The following is a 20,416-nucleotide window of genomic DNA, read 5'->3' on the forward strand; positions in this document are numbered from 1 at the left end:
GGGCGTTTATGGTACATTTGCTTTTTTCACGATCCCATAACACACCTTGTTTACCCCCCCCCCCCCCCCAACAAACAAAATTGTATAAGCATTGTTTTCTAATTCTCTTGGGACGGTTGTACGTCATTGTAAATCCAAGAGGTATTGATATAATGCTTATGGAAAAAAATTGGAGGAGAAACAAGACGTATTATGGGAACGGTGAAAACAGCAAAAAACTTTAATACGAGGGTACAAAATAAAATTCCGGAAGTAAACAATTTAATTCTGTAAGTACATAGGTTACATTGCGTTCGTTTATAATTTAACTGTATAATTACATAACTTAATTACAAAAGTACAAAATAAAATTCCGTAAGAAAATAATTTAATTCTATAAGTACAGAGTAAAATTTCGTAACTAAATAATTTAATTTCGTAAGTACATAGTTTACATTGTGTAAGTACATTATTTAACCTTGTAATAACATATTAAGTTATTTGTAATAACTCCGAAATACAAAATAAAATCCGCAAGTTCATATTTTACACTGCTTAAAGAAATGATTTATATTCTGTGAGGAATGATCTACACTGCCTAGTAGATAATTTACATTGCCCAAATATGAACACATAATTTAAGTCACGAGTGATGAATGAGTAAGTTTTTGTTCCACATTTATTCTGCAGTTTGACCAAATTTTATTACGCCAAATTCACGGAAATTAGTTCATGACTACCTCGGAATACGTAAACTGAACCTGTGGTCCGCTTACTAGAAGGTTATGCTGGTTTACTCATTTTACAGCTCGTCTGATCCTGAAGTCTGCAGGTTCAGCCAGGTTCTACACCAAGAGGGTGGCCCGAGCAAATAACGCTCTTAGCGAGCCCAGATATCGCGAAGAGATTCGAGCCGCAAAACTTCTATCCTGACGATACAGAGATTCATGTAGTGTCTTAGTTGGTTCCTTGTTTTTCAATTTTCGCGCGCAAATAAGTACAACCAATGAGAGACACTACACACATCTGTGTAGAGCTACGTCATCAGTATGGAATTTTTCGGGTCAAATGTGAAACGTTTCTCGCGCGGAGAACATCCAAGCGCGGAGAGCGAAATGACTGTTTACGTAGGCTAACATAAGACGTCCTGAATTATGGTGTGAGCTGTTTGCTGCCTCGCCGCCAGTCGCTCGCGATCGTTGGGAGAAATGTTAGTTAATTATTGAGGAAAGCGGGGTCCCTCCCCATAACCCACCGCTCGCACTTCGCGCTCGCTCCCAATCTTCCCACTCGCGCTACGCGCTCACTCCCAGTCCTCCCACTCGCGACTCTCTATTAGAATCCGCGCTCAATCGGCCTTGGAAAAGCCTGTGGAGGAGGCAGAGCTGTTTGCACAGCGTTTGGACCCTTCTGGCAAGTGTGGGACACTGCCATTTGTGAGCGCCAGCGGTTTATTAATCCACAATGAGTGCTGCCTCACAAAGAAGTGATGTTGGTTGTGCCTTCGATTGTCTGTTCAAGACAAAAGCAGGCTAACAGAAAAATCCGACTATCCTTCTAGTTTGTCCAACGCATCTGTAAATTGTAGCAAATCGAACAAGCTCTCCAGTTTGAACTCAGTTTTTACTGAAGTATAGAAGAAATCTGGACTTGTCTGCAAAAGAGAAAGAATTTTACAATTAAATTTTTTATCAAAGTAGTATTGGAATATTACCATGATGTGGCGACAAAATTTCCTCCAATAGACCTCTTTAGCTTCGTTTTTGTTGTCCCATTTCAGACCATGTGATGTTGCCCTTGAGAATCTTCCAGATAGACAAAAGAACAACTCTCTGGAGAGTATCACATGATCTGAAATGGACAATTTACATACATTGTTAAAGAGGTCTATTGCCCATGATCGCATCCACTGGTTTAAATCCAATTTCTTGTCGAAATATCAATCAGAGTCAAAGATGAAGGCGATGTGAATAAAGAGACTAAACTCTAGAGTGAAATGCCTGAATATAGAGGTGAATTCCTAAAACTACGGCTCGTAAAAAGTTTAAACAAGACGAATAACGACGTTTGGGAAGCAATCTTACCTGGCGAATTGCAGGCGAACCATGAGAAAACGCTCTTTTCAAACGTGGCATGTTATTATATTATTGTGAAACGGGAACAATCCACAAGTGCAGCTTGAAGCGAAAAATTCAAAGACGTGGTCTGTGGTTGACTAAAAAGTTTTTTTCAACAATATGTAAGTGGGTGACTCAAGAAAAAATTTATTTATTAGTTATTTTGTTTTCATTCAACGCAGTTATCCAGTACTCCGGTTAATGACACTCGGGCACTTGCGAGTAGGAAATTCTGCGTCTACGTGTATCTTTTCCTGTTTCTAAGCCTTGTTGTCGATTGTTTGAGCCCTCGCCACAAAACGGCAAATTTTTAACAAGAGAATCTAGTACATAAAGTACTTCTTGTGCCGATTTAATTCGATTTTTAGTTAAGGAAACGAGACAAGTTTGGATCACGCCACACCAAAGGCCAGTAAATTTCAGTCCTCAACCAATAAAATCGTCTAAATGGAATTTGTGATTGGCAGGCTGAACAGTTCAGCTTCTTATATTGGATCGCTTTCTGTTTAAACCAATTAAGGGTACTTTTATGTCAGTAAATTAAATGTCAAGATATGGCATGAAGATGTTAGCACTGCCATGAAAACTGACGATGAAGCCACAGTGGTCTCGTAATATTGAATGCTAAGTAAATATCGATGCTCGATTATGCAAAAGTCTTTGTCACAGATGATCTGGTGTTAATTTATTTGCACCCACCTTAAGGTTATAAATAGTATCGGCTATATCTCCCTGCCACTAAAGCACAACACTACTTTAAGATCTTGGATGTTCCAAAGAATCAACCGTCTGGAAACTTTTAACAACTAAATTTTCTAGCAGTACAAATTTTGTATATAATAATAACCTTTATTTACACAAGTTTCATAACCAACTTTTTTTACTACATTAAAAGGGCCAAAATTTGATAATATCAGTTATATAAAAATATCTCAAAAGCAATAACTTTTACAGTGTGGTTTTAAACAGGCATCTTTTTGCGTTTAGCTAGATTATTGTTTGTTTGGGAGAAGCAACTCCAGCAATTTTCGGACACAAATGGCAGCTCTTCACCGATTAAGGGTACCTTTATGTCAACGAATAATGTTATTATTTATCCTATTTTATTGTGAGCAACTTTTCGCATTTTAGCCATTTCAGGAGCAACTGTCTTCTATATTGTAGCAGTTTTTGAGCTTTTTTGGGGCAAATTGTTGTCATTTTCAAAGCACAGTCGGTCAATACTAAAAGCCATAAAAGGTCGAAAATAGAGCTTGTGTCCGGGCTTTTAGCGTTGCCATAGCAACTAATAATATCAACAGTAGGGCAGCTGTGGTAAATTGTCCCAAACAGGATGTTCAAAATTATTTGGAGCAATACACTTCACGGGTCATTTCGTACTACAAACCGGCCTCCTCATTGATATTCCCCAAAAAGGGTAAGTTCAGTGCACTAAAGCAATCGAGAAACATTTAAAACAATTTATTTCACTTACTTTTTTGCGTCGAATGTCAGTTTTCAAGCGAGATGATCCACACTAGTACATGAAGACGTTTCAAATTTCAACAAATAACATATATCTTATTCTAATGATTGGAAGACCTTTTGGCGCTCAGTGATAAGCCAATCAACTTGCTAATTTTTCCAAAAAAGAACAAATTTAGTGACATCGTTAGGCTACTTTTGGATAAAAAGATAAAAAGTAGGGTCTTGCCTTCAAAGATACTAAGTTTAAAAAACGTGTTTTTATTAATAATTACAAAATGCTGAATGAACCGAATTATACGAATTATCCGCCTCTTATTGTTCGTTTAACACTCAGATAATTATATACGACCCAGGTTTCAGTTCCCCATAATTAGTGGATGCAGTTTCATCATTTTCTTTGCAGTGTGAGTTTGCAGGATTATTCACAGTCTAATTGAAATGAAAATTGCTCTGTCGGTTTTATTGCAACGCAAGATTGGATTTTTAAATTTCATCCGAAATATTGATATATACGAATCGCTTTAAAATAACGTAAGGTGTCTTTCTATTGACGCATTATTTTTTATCGCCCAGGTTTTAAGTTATTGGTGTCAAAATGTCAACATATGGCATGAAGATGTTAGCATTGACATGAAAACTGACGATGAAGGCACAGTGGTTTCACAATATTAACTGCTAAATAAACATTGAAGTTTTGTCAAAGATGATGTGGTGTAAATTATTAGCAGGCACCTTAAGGTTAGAAATAGTATCGGCTATATCACCTTACAACCGTGAAAGCAAAACACTTCTTTAAGATCTTGGATATTTTGGAAAATGAACAGTCTGGTAACTTTTAACAACCAAATTTTCGAGCAGTACAAATTCTGTATATAATAAAATTAATAACTTTATTTGCTAAGGAAAGCACAGCGTAGGAAAAAAGAACTAGAATGTTTGTTTGGAACCTGGTGGCTTAATTTATTAAACAATTTTTCGAGTTAGTCTGCAACCCTACCATGTTTCTACGTAATAGGAGCAGAAAATACACGAAGGATTGCAGGCTTAGTCTTTTTAATTCGAGGAAAGAAAAGAATGGACCCATAGTGAGAGAGATGGGTTGTTTGCAGGTGCTCCTATCTGTCAAAACTCCTTTAAAAGTTAAGACAGTTAAGGCTTGTGTCTTTGACAACATAATTTTTTATTTCGTCTTGTATACTAACTCCTTGTCTTGCATAATTACTTTGGTTGTGAAAGCTGCAATTTAAAGTGCGTTTAGACACGTGTGAAATAAAACAGCGCTGAAAATAGAAAAAAAAAATGGCCAGTGTGTGCAAATGAAGTTCAACTATGTGTATTTGTTAAGCAGAGTGGTTGGGAGGAGTCGAGCACTTCTTCGTTCACTTAATTAAATTTCATTCCATTAGAAAAGCAAACGAACGACGTTTTTGGTCGATCTTGTTAACAAGTGCTATTGGGACACTTGAGAACTAAGGCCCCGTCCACACTGACCCGGGTAAATTTGAAAACGGAGAAATTTGAAAACGCCGCGTAAAATGTTTTTCGTCCACATTAACCCGGGTAAATTTGAAAACGATACCCTTCATTAGTACGTAAAAGTAAAAGTAAAGTCTTTATTTTACGAGGGTAGCACTAAAATAACATAAAAAATACTAACAAACCAGTGGCCCTCTAAAATTATTTACAATAAAATGTAAAAATACACTATTTCACGCTCCAAGTCCAAACGCTCATTGGTGAGCGTTTTTGAAAAGCTCCGTTTTCGGTGACCGAAAACGCCGTTTCAGTGTGGACGGTTGGCCTAACCGGAGAAAAAAAGATGCGTTTTCAAATTTACCCGGGTCAGTGTGGACGGGGCCTAAGGGACCGTTTCCGTCCGAGTATAACTTAAGGCAGAAACAAAACGTAAATAGTTTATCAAACAAATCAACCAACCAGTAACTAGGATGTCCTTCCATGTAAGTCGACTTAATTTTATAAAGCCGTTTCTGATCGACATAAGTTGTTGAACGAACAAGGATATGTTATGTTAGGAATTGGTAGTTATATTAATCTTTACAGGATAGTTTAAACGATGATGTTTGTAACTAACTCCTACTATAGATGTAACTTTGTTACTTATCAGGACATTCATTTCAGAAAGTCAGCGATGCCAATGTTTGAATAAAACTAACATTAATTTTTTTCTTTTATCAGTTGGAAGTGTTAAACCATTGGCTTCTGTCATGGATTTTAACTCCTGGAACATCGTCTGGAGTTTGTGTTTTGGATCGTTAGCGACATTGATCGTTGTTGGAAATGTTCTTGCCATCTGGATATTTCTCAAACAGAGACTACGCAAACGTGCTCATTTTCTATTGATAAGCCTGGCTGTTGCTGATTTACTGGTTGGATTGCTGACTGTTCCTCTTTACATAGCTATTAATACAATGCTGTACTCACCACGGCCGTATCTTCTGCTGAGGTCGGTGTATCTCGAGGTGTACATATTTACTGACATTCTTACTGGTATAACGTCTCTTTTTACGCTTGCCTTTATTTCCTTGGAGAGAATGTACGCCATCAGTTGGCCTCTTCGTCATCGAACTTTGAATTTTCGTGTTTACGTATTTGCTAATGTCATACCATGGATCGTAGCAGCAATATTCAGTTCTTTGAGCGTAATGCATTACCTCAACATCATAACGCGTGACAGCTTATTTTATCCCCTTGTTTTGTTTCAGAGCACGTCTCTACTAGTGATGTGTATTGCGTATTGTGTTATTTGGAGGAAACAAAAGTCACCGATGGGTAACCAGAATCACGCGGCAAGAGAAGCAAGATTGGCAAAGACTCTGTTTATGATTACAGGAGCTTCTCTATTAACTTGGCTCCCATTCCAAATTATAAATCTGTTATTTTCTTTTAATGCATTTACATATTTTACTTACAGTTACGCAACTTTTTACACCATCAAGTTTTTGCAATTCAGTAATTCGCTTGTAAATGTAATAATATATCCATTTAGAATCCCAGAATTTAAGAATGCCCTCCTGCAGATGTTTCACTGTTGTGTATTTCCTTTTGAAAGAGGGAATGAGGTTGCTCCGATCCATCAAGTGAGATTGGTTCAGTTGAACCCTTGCCAAGGACTACAGGTTTCTAATGGTTGAAATTCTACAAGGTAGGCACAATTTATGGCATAGTACTTTATGAGTTGTTACCATAAACAGATGGGGCAATGAAATATCATTTTCACGTCATTTCTCATCTCATTTACTGCCTTTAGAGGTTTTCTTCGCCGATTTCCTCGAAGAATAAGCACTGCATGGGGACTGCGGCGCTAATTCGAGTACATACGGTATGCCAGCTTACACTACCTATGGAAAAATTTGGTGTGTTTGTACCCGGGAGTACTCACATTTTAACTGTAATTTAACTGTATAATTACCGCAAATGCTCGAATAAGTGCCCGGGGCGCTTATTTAATTTTCTAAGGCGAGAGAGGGGCGCTGTTTAAAGGTGGGAACTTATTTCGTTTATCTATTTTCAGCCTCAAAATGACATTTCTTTTTTTCTAGCGAACCCACATTTTAACACAATAATAAATAATAAAACTTGAGGTAATGTTTGACGTCACTGGAGGCAGAAAACTTTAAAATGGCCTTAGAATTCCAGGAACGTTCAAGGCAATAACAAGAAGCCGACGATTGGGCGCGAAGTTTTACGAGGAACTTACTAACGTGAAGCGCCAATGCACTCACATGGATACTTCCCTCGGGGGAAATGCTTATTTGAAGCTGGGCGCTAATTTGGGCGTTTATGGTACATAACTTTAATCCGAGAGTACAAAATATAATTCCGGAAGTAAATAATTTAATTCTGTACGTACATAAATTACATTGCGTTCGTACATAATTTAACTGTATTATTACATAACTTGACTCCGAAAGTACAAAATAAAATTCCGTAAGAAAATAATTTAATTCTGTAAGTACATAGTTTTCATTACGTTAGTACATGATTTAACTGTATAATAACATAACAATAACGTAAAATTCCGCAAGTAGACAATTTAATTCCGTAAATACATAGTTTAATGTTCTAATAATTTAATTCCGAAAGTACAAAGTAAAATTCCGTAACTAAATAATTTAATTTCGTAAGTACATAGTTTACATTGTGTAAGTACATTATTTAACCTTGAAATAGCATATTAAGTTATTTGTAATAACTCCGAAATACAAAATAAAATCCGTAAGTACATATTTTACACTTCCTAAAGAAATGATTTATATTCTGCGAGGAATGATTTACACTGTCAAGTAGACAATTTACATTGCCCATAATATAATATAATTATATATAATAATATAAGTCACGAATGATGAATGAGTAAGTTTTTGTTCCACATTTATTCTGCAGTTTGACCAAATTTGATTACGCCAAATTCACGGAAATTAGTACACGACTACCTCGGAATATGTAAACTGAACCTGTGGTCCGCTTACTAGAAGGTTATGCTGGTTTACTCATTTTACAGCTCGTCTGATCCTGAAGTCTGCAGGTTCAGCCAGGTTCTACACCAAGAGGGTGGCCCGAGCAAATAACGCTCTTCGCGAGCCCAGATATCGCGAAGAGATTCGAGCCGCAAAACTTCTATCCTGATGATACAGAGATTCATGTAGTGTCTTAGTTGGTTCCTTGTTTTTCAATTTTCGCGCGCAAATAAGTACAACCAATGAGAGACACTACACAGATCTGTGTAGAGCTACGTCATCAGTATGGAATTTTTCGGGTCAAATGTGAAACGTTTCTCGCGCGAAGAACATCCAAGCGCGGAGAGCGAAATGACTGTTTACGTAGGCTAACAGAAGACGGCCTGAATTATGGTGTGAGCTGTTTGCACAGCGTTTGGAACACTTCTGGCAAGTGTGGGACACTGCCATTTGTGGGCGTCAGCGGTTTATTCGTCCACAATGAGTGCTGCTTCACAAAGAAAGGATGTTGCATGGTTGTGTCTTCGATTGTCTGTTCAAGACAAAAGCAGGCAAACGGACGATTAACTCTAAATCCGACTATCCGTCCAATTTGTCCATTGCATCTGTAAATTGCAGCAAATCGAACAAGCTCTCCAGCTTGAACTCCGTTTTTACTGACGTATAGAAGAAATCCGGACTTGTCTGCAAAAGAGAAAGAATTTTACAATGAAAGAATCATTAAAATAGTATTGGAATACTACCATGGTCCGAGTCGTTCGACAAAAATTCCCCTCGTATTGCCCGTGATCACAGTCAGTGATATACTACTTATCCGAAGGAGAACAGGACCGAGGGGATGATTGACCGAGGACAGCGAGGAATCAAGGTCGAGGTGAGATCTGGGCGAAGAATAGTAAATGACCAAGCACACAAAAAAGAGAAATCAAGGAAAAAACACGGAGGACGCCCTGTGGCCTCTCGTCCCCAACAGAAGTATCGGAGCACCAGATGAAAAGATAGAAGCGGCATGTGGCCCCCTCGCTAGTAGCTTTACTCACAACTCAAAAAACCGTCGAGCCGAGAGCAGCCCGGCAACAAGAAAAATGCCCACTCAGCAGCCAATCAGAGGCGCGACTATTGTGGACATATAATAATGAAATCTAATTTCTTGTCAAAATATTAATGCGAAGTCGAAGATGAAGGGTCGAGAAGCAAGGAAATAATCACCCAAGGGAAATGTCTGAATCTATAGATAAATTCTCCAAACTTGAACTCCAAACATGAATGGCAAACTGGATTAAATTGTTTAAAAATATCCTTTACATGTATGGTGAACTACTTTCTCATCATTACACCGGCACTGTGTCAGGCTGACCCGACATTTCGCCGGTACCTATTTTCTTACACCTGGGTAGAGTCAGGCACTGTGAGAGTATAGTGTCTTGTCCAAGAACACCAAGGACAAGGCTCGGTCACGGCTCAGTCAGGGCTCGAACTAAGACTTGTCAATGTGCAGTCTGATGCAAAAATCGCTGGGCCACTGATTCTGTTTATTACTTTCACGCTACTGGGGAATTTGCTATCTTTTCCCATAAAACTTCACACAATTCTTGTCGTACTAGGCCTGTATTCAACCACCACACCACTGACAACGCACTTTGTCTAAGGTAATATAAGCTTCTTGCCATTTTCCTGATCCTAAATAAAAAAAATTGCTTCATCCCAAATAAACGTTCTCTACGTGATGTTGACCATCTTAAATGAGGCGTTTAAAAGAAATTGGCTTACTTCGGAAACGTAATGATATCAGATTCTGAAAGTGAATGGAAAAGAACTAACACTTACCTCTTTTCTAAGATCTTGCAGTCGTAATAACATCGGACCATCTAGTCTTTGCACAGCCTTTGCATCAAACCTGCAAAAATTGTTTCGAAAAAGTTCAGAAAATGAAGGAACTGGCAAACAGTTAATTTTTTTATCAAATGTAGAGCTATTAAACTGAGTAATTATTGACTGATTAGGGGATCATGTATTGTGCCTTTAAATAAGACATAGCCTGTGTAGCAAGCGTTTCCGCTTTTCACTTTTTCGCCACGCAAAAATTGGAGCGAGGGCAAAAAAAAATAGGAGGAGGGGAAGGAAAATTGCAAGTTTTGCTGGTAAGCGTTCCCTCTTCTCTCCTTCTTCTACCTCTCCTCCTTTTTGTTGCCATCACTTCAATTTTCGCACGCCCAAAAATGAGTTAACGCAGGCTTAGTTAAGACACTACACTCTTCTAGTGCCTCAACTAATGTTTATGTTCGATTGCTGGCCACTGTCCCTGAAAATGGTCCCTTGTTCTTCCTCCCCCTCCGTCCCCTCGCCTCTATCGAGGAGGAACGTAGACCAAACTCAAGAGGTGGTAGAATATCAAAACTACCAAATGCAAGGAGTAATCATGAGATCAGATCCTATGAATTTTGGAGTGAAAAACATCAATACCGAACAAGTCTTCCTTTATGTCTTTGTTTTCCTTGTACATGCAGTCCTAAACTGTGTTTCAAAGAAATCTCGCCCTTTATTTACTGACCTCTCTTCCAATCCTACATCCTTCAGCCAACATTTGACATCACGGTGTGTCCAAGATCTGATGGAGGACTGGGGCGAGGCTTCTACAACATCGACAACTGAAGCTGCAGTTCAAAAAAGAAATATTTTTTGTGTTAAATCGAGTTCTCTTTGAAAGTAAAATATTAACTCACAAAAAAACAAATATATTTTACTTCGAAATTTAAGAACGTAGATAAAAGTCGACACTAACCGTGCTTTGAACAATGGAAACGCTTAACATTAGAAACGATGTTCTTCCTAAAGTTCTTTGAGAAAAATTAATTCTTAAAGCTGACAGTTTTTAAAACTATCCCTTGATATACTAAGATTTTGTTTGTAAACAACTAAATTCGGCACCTACAGATAATCTCTTTCAGTTTTGCGTTGCCTTTACACTAAACCCTTCTAAAAAAATGCGTTTGATGTGCAAAACCTCCTCGCAAAATTTATCACCACGTTTAATACCTTGAACTGTAGTTTCCTGAGCTGTGATTTTCCCTCTGTCTCCCCAGTTCCCTTACGAGCTTGTCCGCGTTCGAGTCCAGTTTATGTTTTTCACTGAAGTCAATCCAGAATTTGGAACCCACTATAAAGCCAAGCCATCCGTCAGGTCTGTATTTACTGTCCATCATCAGCGGAATGACGTCTTTGTGTAGCTGGAAAGTGTACTCTGCTTCTAAATTGATACAAAAATACAAAAGAAATTTCTCGTCAAACTGGTTGACTGTAAGCAGGGTCAATCTTAGTTCATTTCTAGACGAAACAGTGCAATGTGATTGGACAGTGTTGACAGACGTTGTGTGTTGATTGGCTAACAATTCGTCCATGCATCTAGAGGTGACGTTCAACCCTGGTCGTAGTTTTCCCGCCAAATAAACTACGTGTACTCCGCCACTTTTCTCGGGGTTCGTCGAGTAGGCAAGACCGCGAACGCGCGAGAGGCGCGCGTTCCCCACGTGACCTACCACTAGAAAAATAAGGGACTGCGCGTAGTCTATGCTAAAACGGTACAAGAGATGATTGCGTTCACAAACGACGATTTTGAGAGATGATTGGCTAAAATTATGTATGACACTTGCGTTGTGATTGTTTGGTTTTTGCTTTTCGCTTTGAAGTCGTAGACACAACGTTTGAGGTTTGCTGTATCGATTTCACCATCAAAAAATTCGACTTAATTTTATTAAATAAATGGCTTGAAGTTATCCTTACCTGACCGGCAGTTGGGACTCTCTTTGTATTTCTGAGACACACAGACCAACACGACGCTTGCATTCTCCACAGCCCTGGCCATGCTCTCCAATGTAGAGCCGCCCATCTCATCAATGTCCATCCAAACCTTGTAGCCGTCCGCCTGTAGCTTGTTTTTCAACTGAATCACGAGTTTTTGTACATCCCATTGGTAACTTATCATCACGTGCTTGGTGTCTGAAACATACATGTTAACAAAGACTAAGCAGTCAACATTATTGATCAAATCGGCCACAACCTAGCTGTACGGGACTTTCTAGACGGCAGGCCTTAATTTACAATGACCTGAAGCAGTTTAGGCCTACGTTTTACCCAAATTTACTCTCTAACTACAAGAAACCCCACTTTTTTCTAGGGTTGAAGCCCAGTATCATACGTACGTCCCCTTGAGTAATACTATACTTTATTACCCCACTCTTACGTCATTTGATCATAAAAGGACACGAAACATACATGTACAAATCATGACGCGTTATTACACTGTAGTATTCCGTATTATTAATTTTATGGAAGAGAGTGTTTTACTGGGAACTACATGTAAAACCACTCGTAGATTTCATACGCCACTCCATCCGGGACCCGAGTGGCGCATTTTCCGTGTATTACCCTTGCGAGTGTCGCATCGTTAATTGATGTCACGATTCGCGCCGTTTTTCCACTGTTGTTGAATGAACTTGGTTTCTTGCGTCAATTGTTGTTTAGCAAGCAGGTTTGTTAGCGACGAAAAGGATCGCCCAAGTATCTCCCAACCATACTGTTAATCCTTTCCTTTATACCGGTGTTATCCTCTACCTTATCAAAGGACTATTCTTTGCATTCCCAACGCTATCTCTGTCTGACCAGTGCCAATTCTCTGCTTAACCGAAAGGCTAAACCAAATCAACGTCACAAGATGTCGTCTACCCTGATTCAGGCCATTGTTGGCTCTATATTTTATACATGTGCTCTATGTTGACTCTTAATTAAGGTTCGAGTCAGACGAAAGTTTTACACGCACCTGTGACTTGTTGTACTGTAACTGACTGTTGTTTCTCCTCTGAGTATTTCTCTTTGCCTTCGCATTCCCATAATGCACCAGCTGCAGCTCTCTTTATTTGGCTGTTTTCTGAAGTCAGAAGTTTCTTCAGCTCAAAAATAGCGTAATCATCGTTATTAATTTCCTTTCTATTATCAACATCAAAAGCCAAGCTCCATAATGTGTTACACGCATTCAGTCGCTCCTCATCTCCTTTAGCATTCTGCAGCATTTTGACAAGGATCGGGATGGCTCCACATTGGACAATCTGAAATACAGTGAGCAGACGAAATTTATTATTCCTGTAACTCTAATAATTAGCTAACTTAACTTTCAACTGGCTCCAAAAGCAGCGAAGTCGTTTTACAGTAGGTTAGTTACCACCGTCTCGTTTCTCTCAAGACGTGTTTTTCGTTTCTCTTCAAAACACTGGAAGTACAAGCGCTTCACATTAGTTAGTTATAATAATATCCTTATGGAAGGATTGTTCATTGTTAGTTATAATAATAATTTATCCTTATGGAAGGACTGTTTTGCGTATCTACATCATCTGTAGAAATTCAGTGTTTTATACAGGAAACACACGACTTTCCTAAAATAAACGATGTGCATACCGGAGCGTCTTGTATGAACAAGTTTGGCTATTTTTCTATGACTTACATGTAGGCCCTGAACCGTGAGTTAAAAGATAGTTTTTAATTCTGGTCGAAAAATTACAATTTCACTGTGGCAAAGGTATTAGTGACGTGACCTATTGTTATTTATAAGTAAGCATCCAAGACGGCGACACCGAAGACAAAGTAGAATTAAAAAAAAAAAAACTACTCACGATTCTTGCGATAATCTACAACTAAACTTAGGTAAAAAAACTGCCACGTTCTCATTTTCCTTGAGTTACGGTGTTCCCTAAAGTATTTCTTCGATTTTGGTGTTCCTTGTTCCCTAAAATATGCCTTTGTCCCAGTGTCCCCAGTTAAATATCCCTTTAGTTTTGTTCCCATGTTCCCAAAAAGTTAATGGCCGTGTTCCCTTGTTCTCTGAAACCCCTAAAGGACCCTCCCTTTTTGGGTTGATTTTTCGTCTGGGGTGCCTTGCCATGTGAGGTGACCCCCTATCAGGGACAACTTTTCTCGACATAAACAGTCCCCTACAGACTCAAAAATGGGAATTACCGTAAACAACAACAACAACATCAAAATACACAAGAATATTACCGTTTTCTTGTTGTTATCATTGACTGCAATTTGTGTTAATCCTTCAGCAAGTTCTGAAGCAGAAAGGCCTAAATATCTATGTGTGGATGATCCGATGGCCTTTTTCAGTATGCTCGTAAGAAACTTGATTGGTTCTGAAATCAAGATTGCAATAAGTAGCCTAAATTAATAGTCAGGTATAGTCTTAATGCTGGCTTTCCCAGGGCATAAACACAAGCACAAACACAAACAATCTCCCCTTGTGTTTCCTACATGTTCATAGTTTTCCATTTTTACCCAGAACATTAGTTTACATGTATCCCTGCAAGTCTGGATAAGCGAGATTTAGTATATTCAGTAGTATTTTGACTCTCTATAACCTAAAGAAGGGAAAAGGCCGGGATAAACACATTTTAAATTTAACATTTACATGTATTGTTCAGTGTATGTATTCTATACCTTCATCAGCCATGATCAAATGATTGTTCTCTTCATCAATCAAGCAGGCCAAAACAAGCAGGCTCTTAGCACTGAAAAGTGTCACTTCTGCTTTGAGGAGTGGAATGAGAACACTCACTGCCTGGCAAGCAGCAAAGTTTGACCTTGTTGGCACACGTTTTGACAGGTTGTGAAGGGTTCCCAAGGTCCTAGTTCAGCATTTTGCCACGTGATGTGTACTTGGATAGGTACTGGGTTTTAGGATTCTGTTTACAATAATTACATAAAAGAAAAGAAAAAGGAAAAAAAAAAGAAAGTTGTAGTGTTAGTGCTTCCACTCCCAAGTATGATGAAGGTTATGGACAGTTGCAATGGGAAAGACAATTCACCTTGAAAAAAACCCTGACTGCCTCAGTTTGCTGTACTAAAGAAACAATTGTTACATTGACCAAAACTACATGTATACAACAATAAAGAAGTTCATTTTTTGAAAATTTCATGTTAACTCTTCATTTTTAACCTCCACCCCGCTAGGAATTATACTAAAGCTTCATACATGTAATTTTCTTGATACCTACCATAAATTTGACATGGTACGGAACTGAATCTTGGAGATCTTTAGTCATGTCAACAAAGAGTTGGACCATTCCAACATCACTGCATGCCAAACAGAACTTGTCATGAAGGTCAGAGAAATTTAGAAGTACTGCCAGCAGGTGGTTAATAAGATCCTGTGACATTTTCAATGTACTTATCTTCTCTTCATCATCTTCAGACTGTATGTAAAAGGTTAAAAAGATAAAGGATTTCAGTTCAATGCATCAAGGAGACTGACATATATCCACTGCTGAAGGTTTTAAATGTCTCTTACACAAATTTATGTTACTTTATCAGATTTTGATCAGTTTTCCTTTAGGCTATTAGCCTAAGAGTGCACATGTACACAGGGCTTCCATTTTAAAAGGACTGTAAATCGTAACACCTGTTATTACTCGTAGCTGTGCTCACTCCAGAGCTGCAAATAACAGTCAGTCATCGGACATTGGCTGACCAAATTTTGCTAATGTCTGACGAAATCCTTAGTGTGGTCAGACATGATGTCCGGACAATTTTCTGATTGTAAATCATTTTACGGAAAGGATGAATAAAAATCTGTCTGACCACAATTTTGTTTCGTCAGACCAAGATGGTGTCTTAGAAGGACATACATGTATGTCCTTTCGAGTGAAAAAAAATAATTGCAGCCCTGCACTCTATGTTGTGGGTGAAGATGTAAATTGGTGGTATATGTTACACATTTGTGTTACACACAAATTCCACATACTGCACAGGTGCAGTATGTAGAATTTATAAATTAATGTGCAATGTTAACATACAGTGTACCTGGTTCTCGGCACTCATAGGGGTGTTGTCATTACCTTCCCCCTGAACTCTCTCCAGGATCTGCCCTTCTTCAGAGTTTTGTCCATCCTTGATAGTCTTTTCCAGGTTCTGCAATAAAAGTCACACCATATAATATAAATGTCAACACACATAATTTCATGCGAGGAGATTGGTGTCAGGGAGTACAGTATCAAAGGTACAATGTAGGTTACCACCATCTTACGAGACCAAATTGTTTCCCTTGAGATGCTTCTCATTTCTCTCAAGATTTTGAGGGGAGCAGGGATGGTTTACTGGTGAGAGGCCTCGCCTCCCACCAATGTGGCCTGGGTTTTATTCTGGACCAGTGCCATACATGGGCGGGTTGAGTTTGTTGTTGGTTCTCACCTTGCTCCAAGGGTTTTTCTCCAGATTCTCTGGTTTTCCTCCCTCCAAAGAAACCAACATTTCTAAATTCCAATTGAGCCTGGATAGAGGACCAGCAGAAAACACTGTAGAGCTGATGTGGCTTCCTCTCTAAATATAGTATTTTTTTATATACCGTAAAGTTCCGTGTATAAGCCGCACCCGTAGATAAGCCGCACTCCCGATTTGGAAGCTCAAATTTCGAAAAAAAAAAAATACAGACAAAAAAGTTTGAAGTTCAAGTGAAGTTCTATTGGTAAACAAACAAGGACAAACAAGCATGGTTTCAAAACACTGACATGGCAGTTGTTGCAATGTTTAATATGAATTAAGTCTTATGAAAGCAAAATTTCACTTGTCATACCTTCTTTTTAGTTTGAATTCACAATATCTTAAACTTGAGATGCTCTCTTGCTGTCTTTTTTTTCAAGAAATTCACGTCTAAACACTCGATGAAATCAGCTGTGAAATTCGTACGCGAATGAATGCTTAGTAACCAAGCTTGAAATGTGGAGAGGAGTCTGGGCATCACAAAACAAACATGGCGGCATTTTCCTTTGGTTTGGCCCTCGTGTAAAGAAACCACGTTTTCAAGATTCTTGGAGACTGCTACCCGCAACAATACAAAAACTTCATGCAGAATAGGAGTTTGATAATCCAAAAGCTTCATTTGCTGTGAAGGTCAATAAAAAAGCGAAGGGGTCGGGCATTTTTTGCCTCGTGAGTACTTGCGATTATGTTGGTAATTCTCGGACGCAGCGGAAAGGCAAGCGTTGAAGTGACCGCCAGGCGTCACTGCAAACAGCTTTGCAGAGGAAAGACAAGGCAGTGAACGACAACAAAGTTTTCAGGTTGTTATATGTTTATTCAGTGGTGTCTTGAAAAGTTTTTTTATGAATATTAATTAGGCCTTTGGAAACTCCACCATAGATGTTTCCGTAGATAAGCCGCACCCCTGATTTTTGACTAAGATTTTAAGGAAAAAGGTGCGGCTTATACACGGAACTTTACGGTATTTCTCTTGAGTGCACTGGAAGTACTAGCATTTCACATTCTGTGATTGCTTATGGAAGGATTGTTTTGTGTATGGCACGAAAAATCAAGGAGCTGCATAAAATGTTTGATACATGAAACATGTGACTACCATAAAATAAAATTAACAATGTGTTAGTAAAAAGAGAACTGGAAAGTCATTAACATGAGAGGAGTATGGAACCTGCAACACATGTGTTGTGCATGTAGATTCCTTATGCTTTCACCTACAAATATATGAAAAAGAAAAGTGTCCAGAATGTTTATAATCAATTTAATATTAGCCCAGATGTACCTGGTTGTCAGCATTTGCTGGTTTGTTGTCATTCACTTTCTCCTGAATCTCTTCTTCCCTGATTGGTTGACTATCCAGTGTGGTCACTTCTTGGTTCTGAAATTAATACAAAGTCACACCGTAAAATCTCTTGTGGTATGGGTGGACAGAGTGCCCACTTTCCCTACTCACTCCCAACTACTCTCCTTCAATGAAATTCTGCTTCTCATTCTTTCACTATCCTGTCTTCCATAGCCTTCCTGTCTCCTTTTCTACCAAGTCCATGCCTCACCCCCCCCCCCACCCCCTCCACTTCAGTGTTCTAGTATACACAACAAAAGATATGTTTTTTTTTAAAGTATGAATGAAATACATATTTACACGACACATTCTGCAGACAGGTCCTCCATAGAGTGTAATGCCCATACTACACACAGAGAGACCTTTCCTTGTGAACTCTTTTTAAAAATGTGTCCCACAAGAAAATATCTATACTCCTCCCTCAGAGGGTTTTTGTTTTGAATCCCTTTCTCCACCGCTTTAGAAGTTTTGACCACCCCTCCTCTCCAATAAGAGGGGTGGTGAATGGTCCTTCAAAAAATGTGTCTCGCAAAATATTAGCCAAATTTCAGGGGTCTCATCATCTCAAATTTTTCTTTGACACCTTCCCAGAGTCTCAATTTCTTTTGCAAGGCTAAAAATGTCTTGGGCTTGCGGAAAAGGTACCAGTCTTGCCGTCTCGCATTTACCATTCAAGTCACCCCTAATAAGCGACCCCCCCCCCCCCCTCAAGCTTCCATAATTGGATTATCACCCAGGCCACTAAATGAAATCAATCTGGTACTCAAGCAGTCTGGTTTAAGGGATTATGACAATAGCTGTTATTGCAGTCGAGCCTGTAATTATATATTATTTTGTTAACAAGGTATGAGAATGATGGATCAGTAAAAACAATGCCGAATGACCCTTTCACCTTGTTTGTGTATTAGGATGTGTTAGGTCCTATTTAGATGAAAAGAGGATCTTTCCATGTAAACAGGATGGATCCTAGTGCTAGGACCATCCTAGCCTGATATGTTTCCAGCTTTAATTGTAAATGGGAAAGGTTTTATTTGGCTCTAGGATCACCCTAGTGCTAGAATCATTCTATCTGAGAGGCACTGTAGGATGATCCTAGCACCAGAATCATCCTAGCACTAGGGCCAAATGCAACCTATCGCATGTAATGTATCAGTCAATTCCAAGCGAGATCATCCCCCCAGGCAACCCCATGACATTTGACCGCTACTGAGGCCCAGATAGTGGGGAATTTGATCGAACAGAAGCCCGGATGGTCGGGCGTTTGACCATCGACAAAATGTGCCATAAACTATAAAACGCTAGCAAGCTCAAGCTCGTGAAGTTAGTATTTTGTTATGTTAATGTAGTTTCAACATTTCAACATTTGGCCGAGTGTTTGTTTAAATCAAGTGTTAACGGGAAAACCCAACTCACAATGACATATTAGCCCGACCAGTGGGGCATTTGACCATGTACATGTAACTGGCCCACATAGTGGGGAATTTGATCAGACATTTTGAAAAAAAAGTCAAATGCCCAGGGATTTGCCTGGGGGCCATGATCTTACTTGGAATTGACTGATACACTTACATAAACTGAAAGCTGAAACACATCACACTTGCACAACAGGATGATCCTAGCATTAGAATACATCCTATGTATGCGAAAAGAGAATGATCCTTAGGCTAGTGCTACGATCATCCTCTTTCCTGCAAGGCCTTAATCACATCAGCCCACCTGGTTCTCATCTTCCCCTGGTGTATCCTCATTCTCGTCCTCTTGATTTCCTTGCTCTTTTTCCTGCACCGTGCGGGGTTTTCTATCCCAGGTTGTTACCTCTGGGTATTTAGTTCTACGATCAACAATTATTTCGTACACAAGCTTCGAAATCCCCAAGGCTAAGGCAAAATCTGTCAGTACACTTTTACTCGATCGCTTCTTGCACTTCGAGTAAACATCAATCAAGGATTTGGCATGTTCAAGCACCGTCGATATCATCAGATTATCACTGTCCAATGCTTCTTTCAAAGCTTGATAGTGCTTTTTGGTTGAAATCAGACGTGGTTTAAGTTCCGGATTTTTTTCGCTGAACGAAGTTAGCAACAAAGTTGATTCGACGTCAACATTTTGTACAATGTCTTCTCCGTCTCGCGAAGCTTGTAAAACGGGCACTGTTTTATCGTTGTTTGTATTCGAGTCATTTAATAAAGATTTTCCCTCTTCATTCAGAGATTCCATTGTTTTTGAAGGTTTACCTTTATTATGGAGCACCCTGCCGTCTGTCGCAGTATTCGAAGTCGTGTTGTTGATTGCTGTATGATCATTACATAACTTTTCATCGGCTGACACTGTTTGAGCAGTCCTCTTTGAGCTACCGGTCCCCATCAATAAAGATGTTAACAAGCTAACAGCTCGAGGTATAGAGTAACATTGGTAATACTGGCCTCCAATTTTCCCATTCGAAGTTGGATGAGCTTGTCACAGACGCCATATTGTTTGGAGCCGGTCGCGCTTGGTAACCATGCGCAACAGAGTCTGTGTGAGTGGGGTGGGGTGAGGTGGGGGTGTTTACAGTAAACTGTTTAATCGTGAACCGGAGATAAGGGGGCTATTTTCTGAACGAAGAAACAGATTAACTAGACTTAGCTACGCCACTTCAGTTTTGCCGAGGCGAGTGAAAGACACGGCATTCCTGAAAAGCAGGACGTTTGTTTTTACATGTATTTATTTATTTATTATATTTCTATTTTAATAGG

The 20,416-nt window shown here is 39.1% G+C and overlaps 1 protein-coding gene and 1 pseudogene across 3 annotated transcripts; one reads left to right on the forward strand and one right to left on the reverse strand.

The window, feature by feature from the left end:
• Positions 1–1,367: 1,367 nt before the first annotated feature.
• On the reverse strand, positions 1,368–20,157 carry LOC144650986 (uncharacterized; annotated as a pseudogene). Its single transcript, XR_013570237.1, has 12 exons — positions 19,398–20,157; positions 17,622–17,717; positions 15,890–15,997; positions 15,085–15,282; positions 14,528–14,772; positions 14,090–14,223; positions 12,858–13,143; positions 11,822–12,037; positions 11,078–11,288; positions 10,593–10,695; positions 9,869–9,938; positions 1,368–1,633 (listed from the first exon to the last, which is right to left on the reverse strand). The product of XR_013570237.1 is annotated as an uncharacterized LOC144650986 (transcript).
• Positions 3,479–7,563, forward strand: LOC144647801 (adenosine receptor A3-like). 2 transcript variants are annotated; one of them, XM_078507509.1, is made up of 3 exons: positions 3,479–3,513; positions 5,760–6,726; positions 7,124–7,563. In XM_078507509.1, the coding sequence occupies exon 2, from the start codon at positions 5,789–5,791 to the stop codon at positions 6,713–6,715; it is 927 nt and encodes a 308-aa protein (XP_078363635.1). In that variant the 5' UTR covers positions 3,479–3,513; positions 5,760–5,788; the 3' UTR covers positions 6,716–6,726; positions 7,124–7,563. The 2 variants fall into 2 exon arrangements, with proteins under 2 accessions (XP_078363635.1, XP_078363636.1); XM_078507510.1 differs by having other exon boundaries at positions 7,221–7,563.
• Positions 20,158–20,416: the final 259 nt, after the last annotated feature.

This window comes from Oculina patagonica, chromosome 4 (genome assembly GCF_052425735.1).
Source record: "Oculina patagonica isolate OP01 chromosome 4, crgOcupat, whole genome shotgun sequence".
NCBI classification, from domain to species: domain Eukaryota; kingdom Metazoa; phylum Cnidaria; class Anthozoa; order Scleractinia; family Oculinidae; genus Oculina; species Oculina patagonica.

Coding starts and splice junctions, on each gene's coding strand:
- LOC144647801 (XM_078507509.1), top strand. CDS start 5,789: ATGGATTTTAACTCCTGGAACATCGTCTGGAGTTTGTGTTTTGGATCG.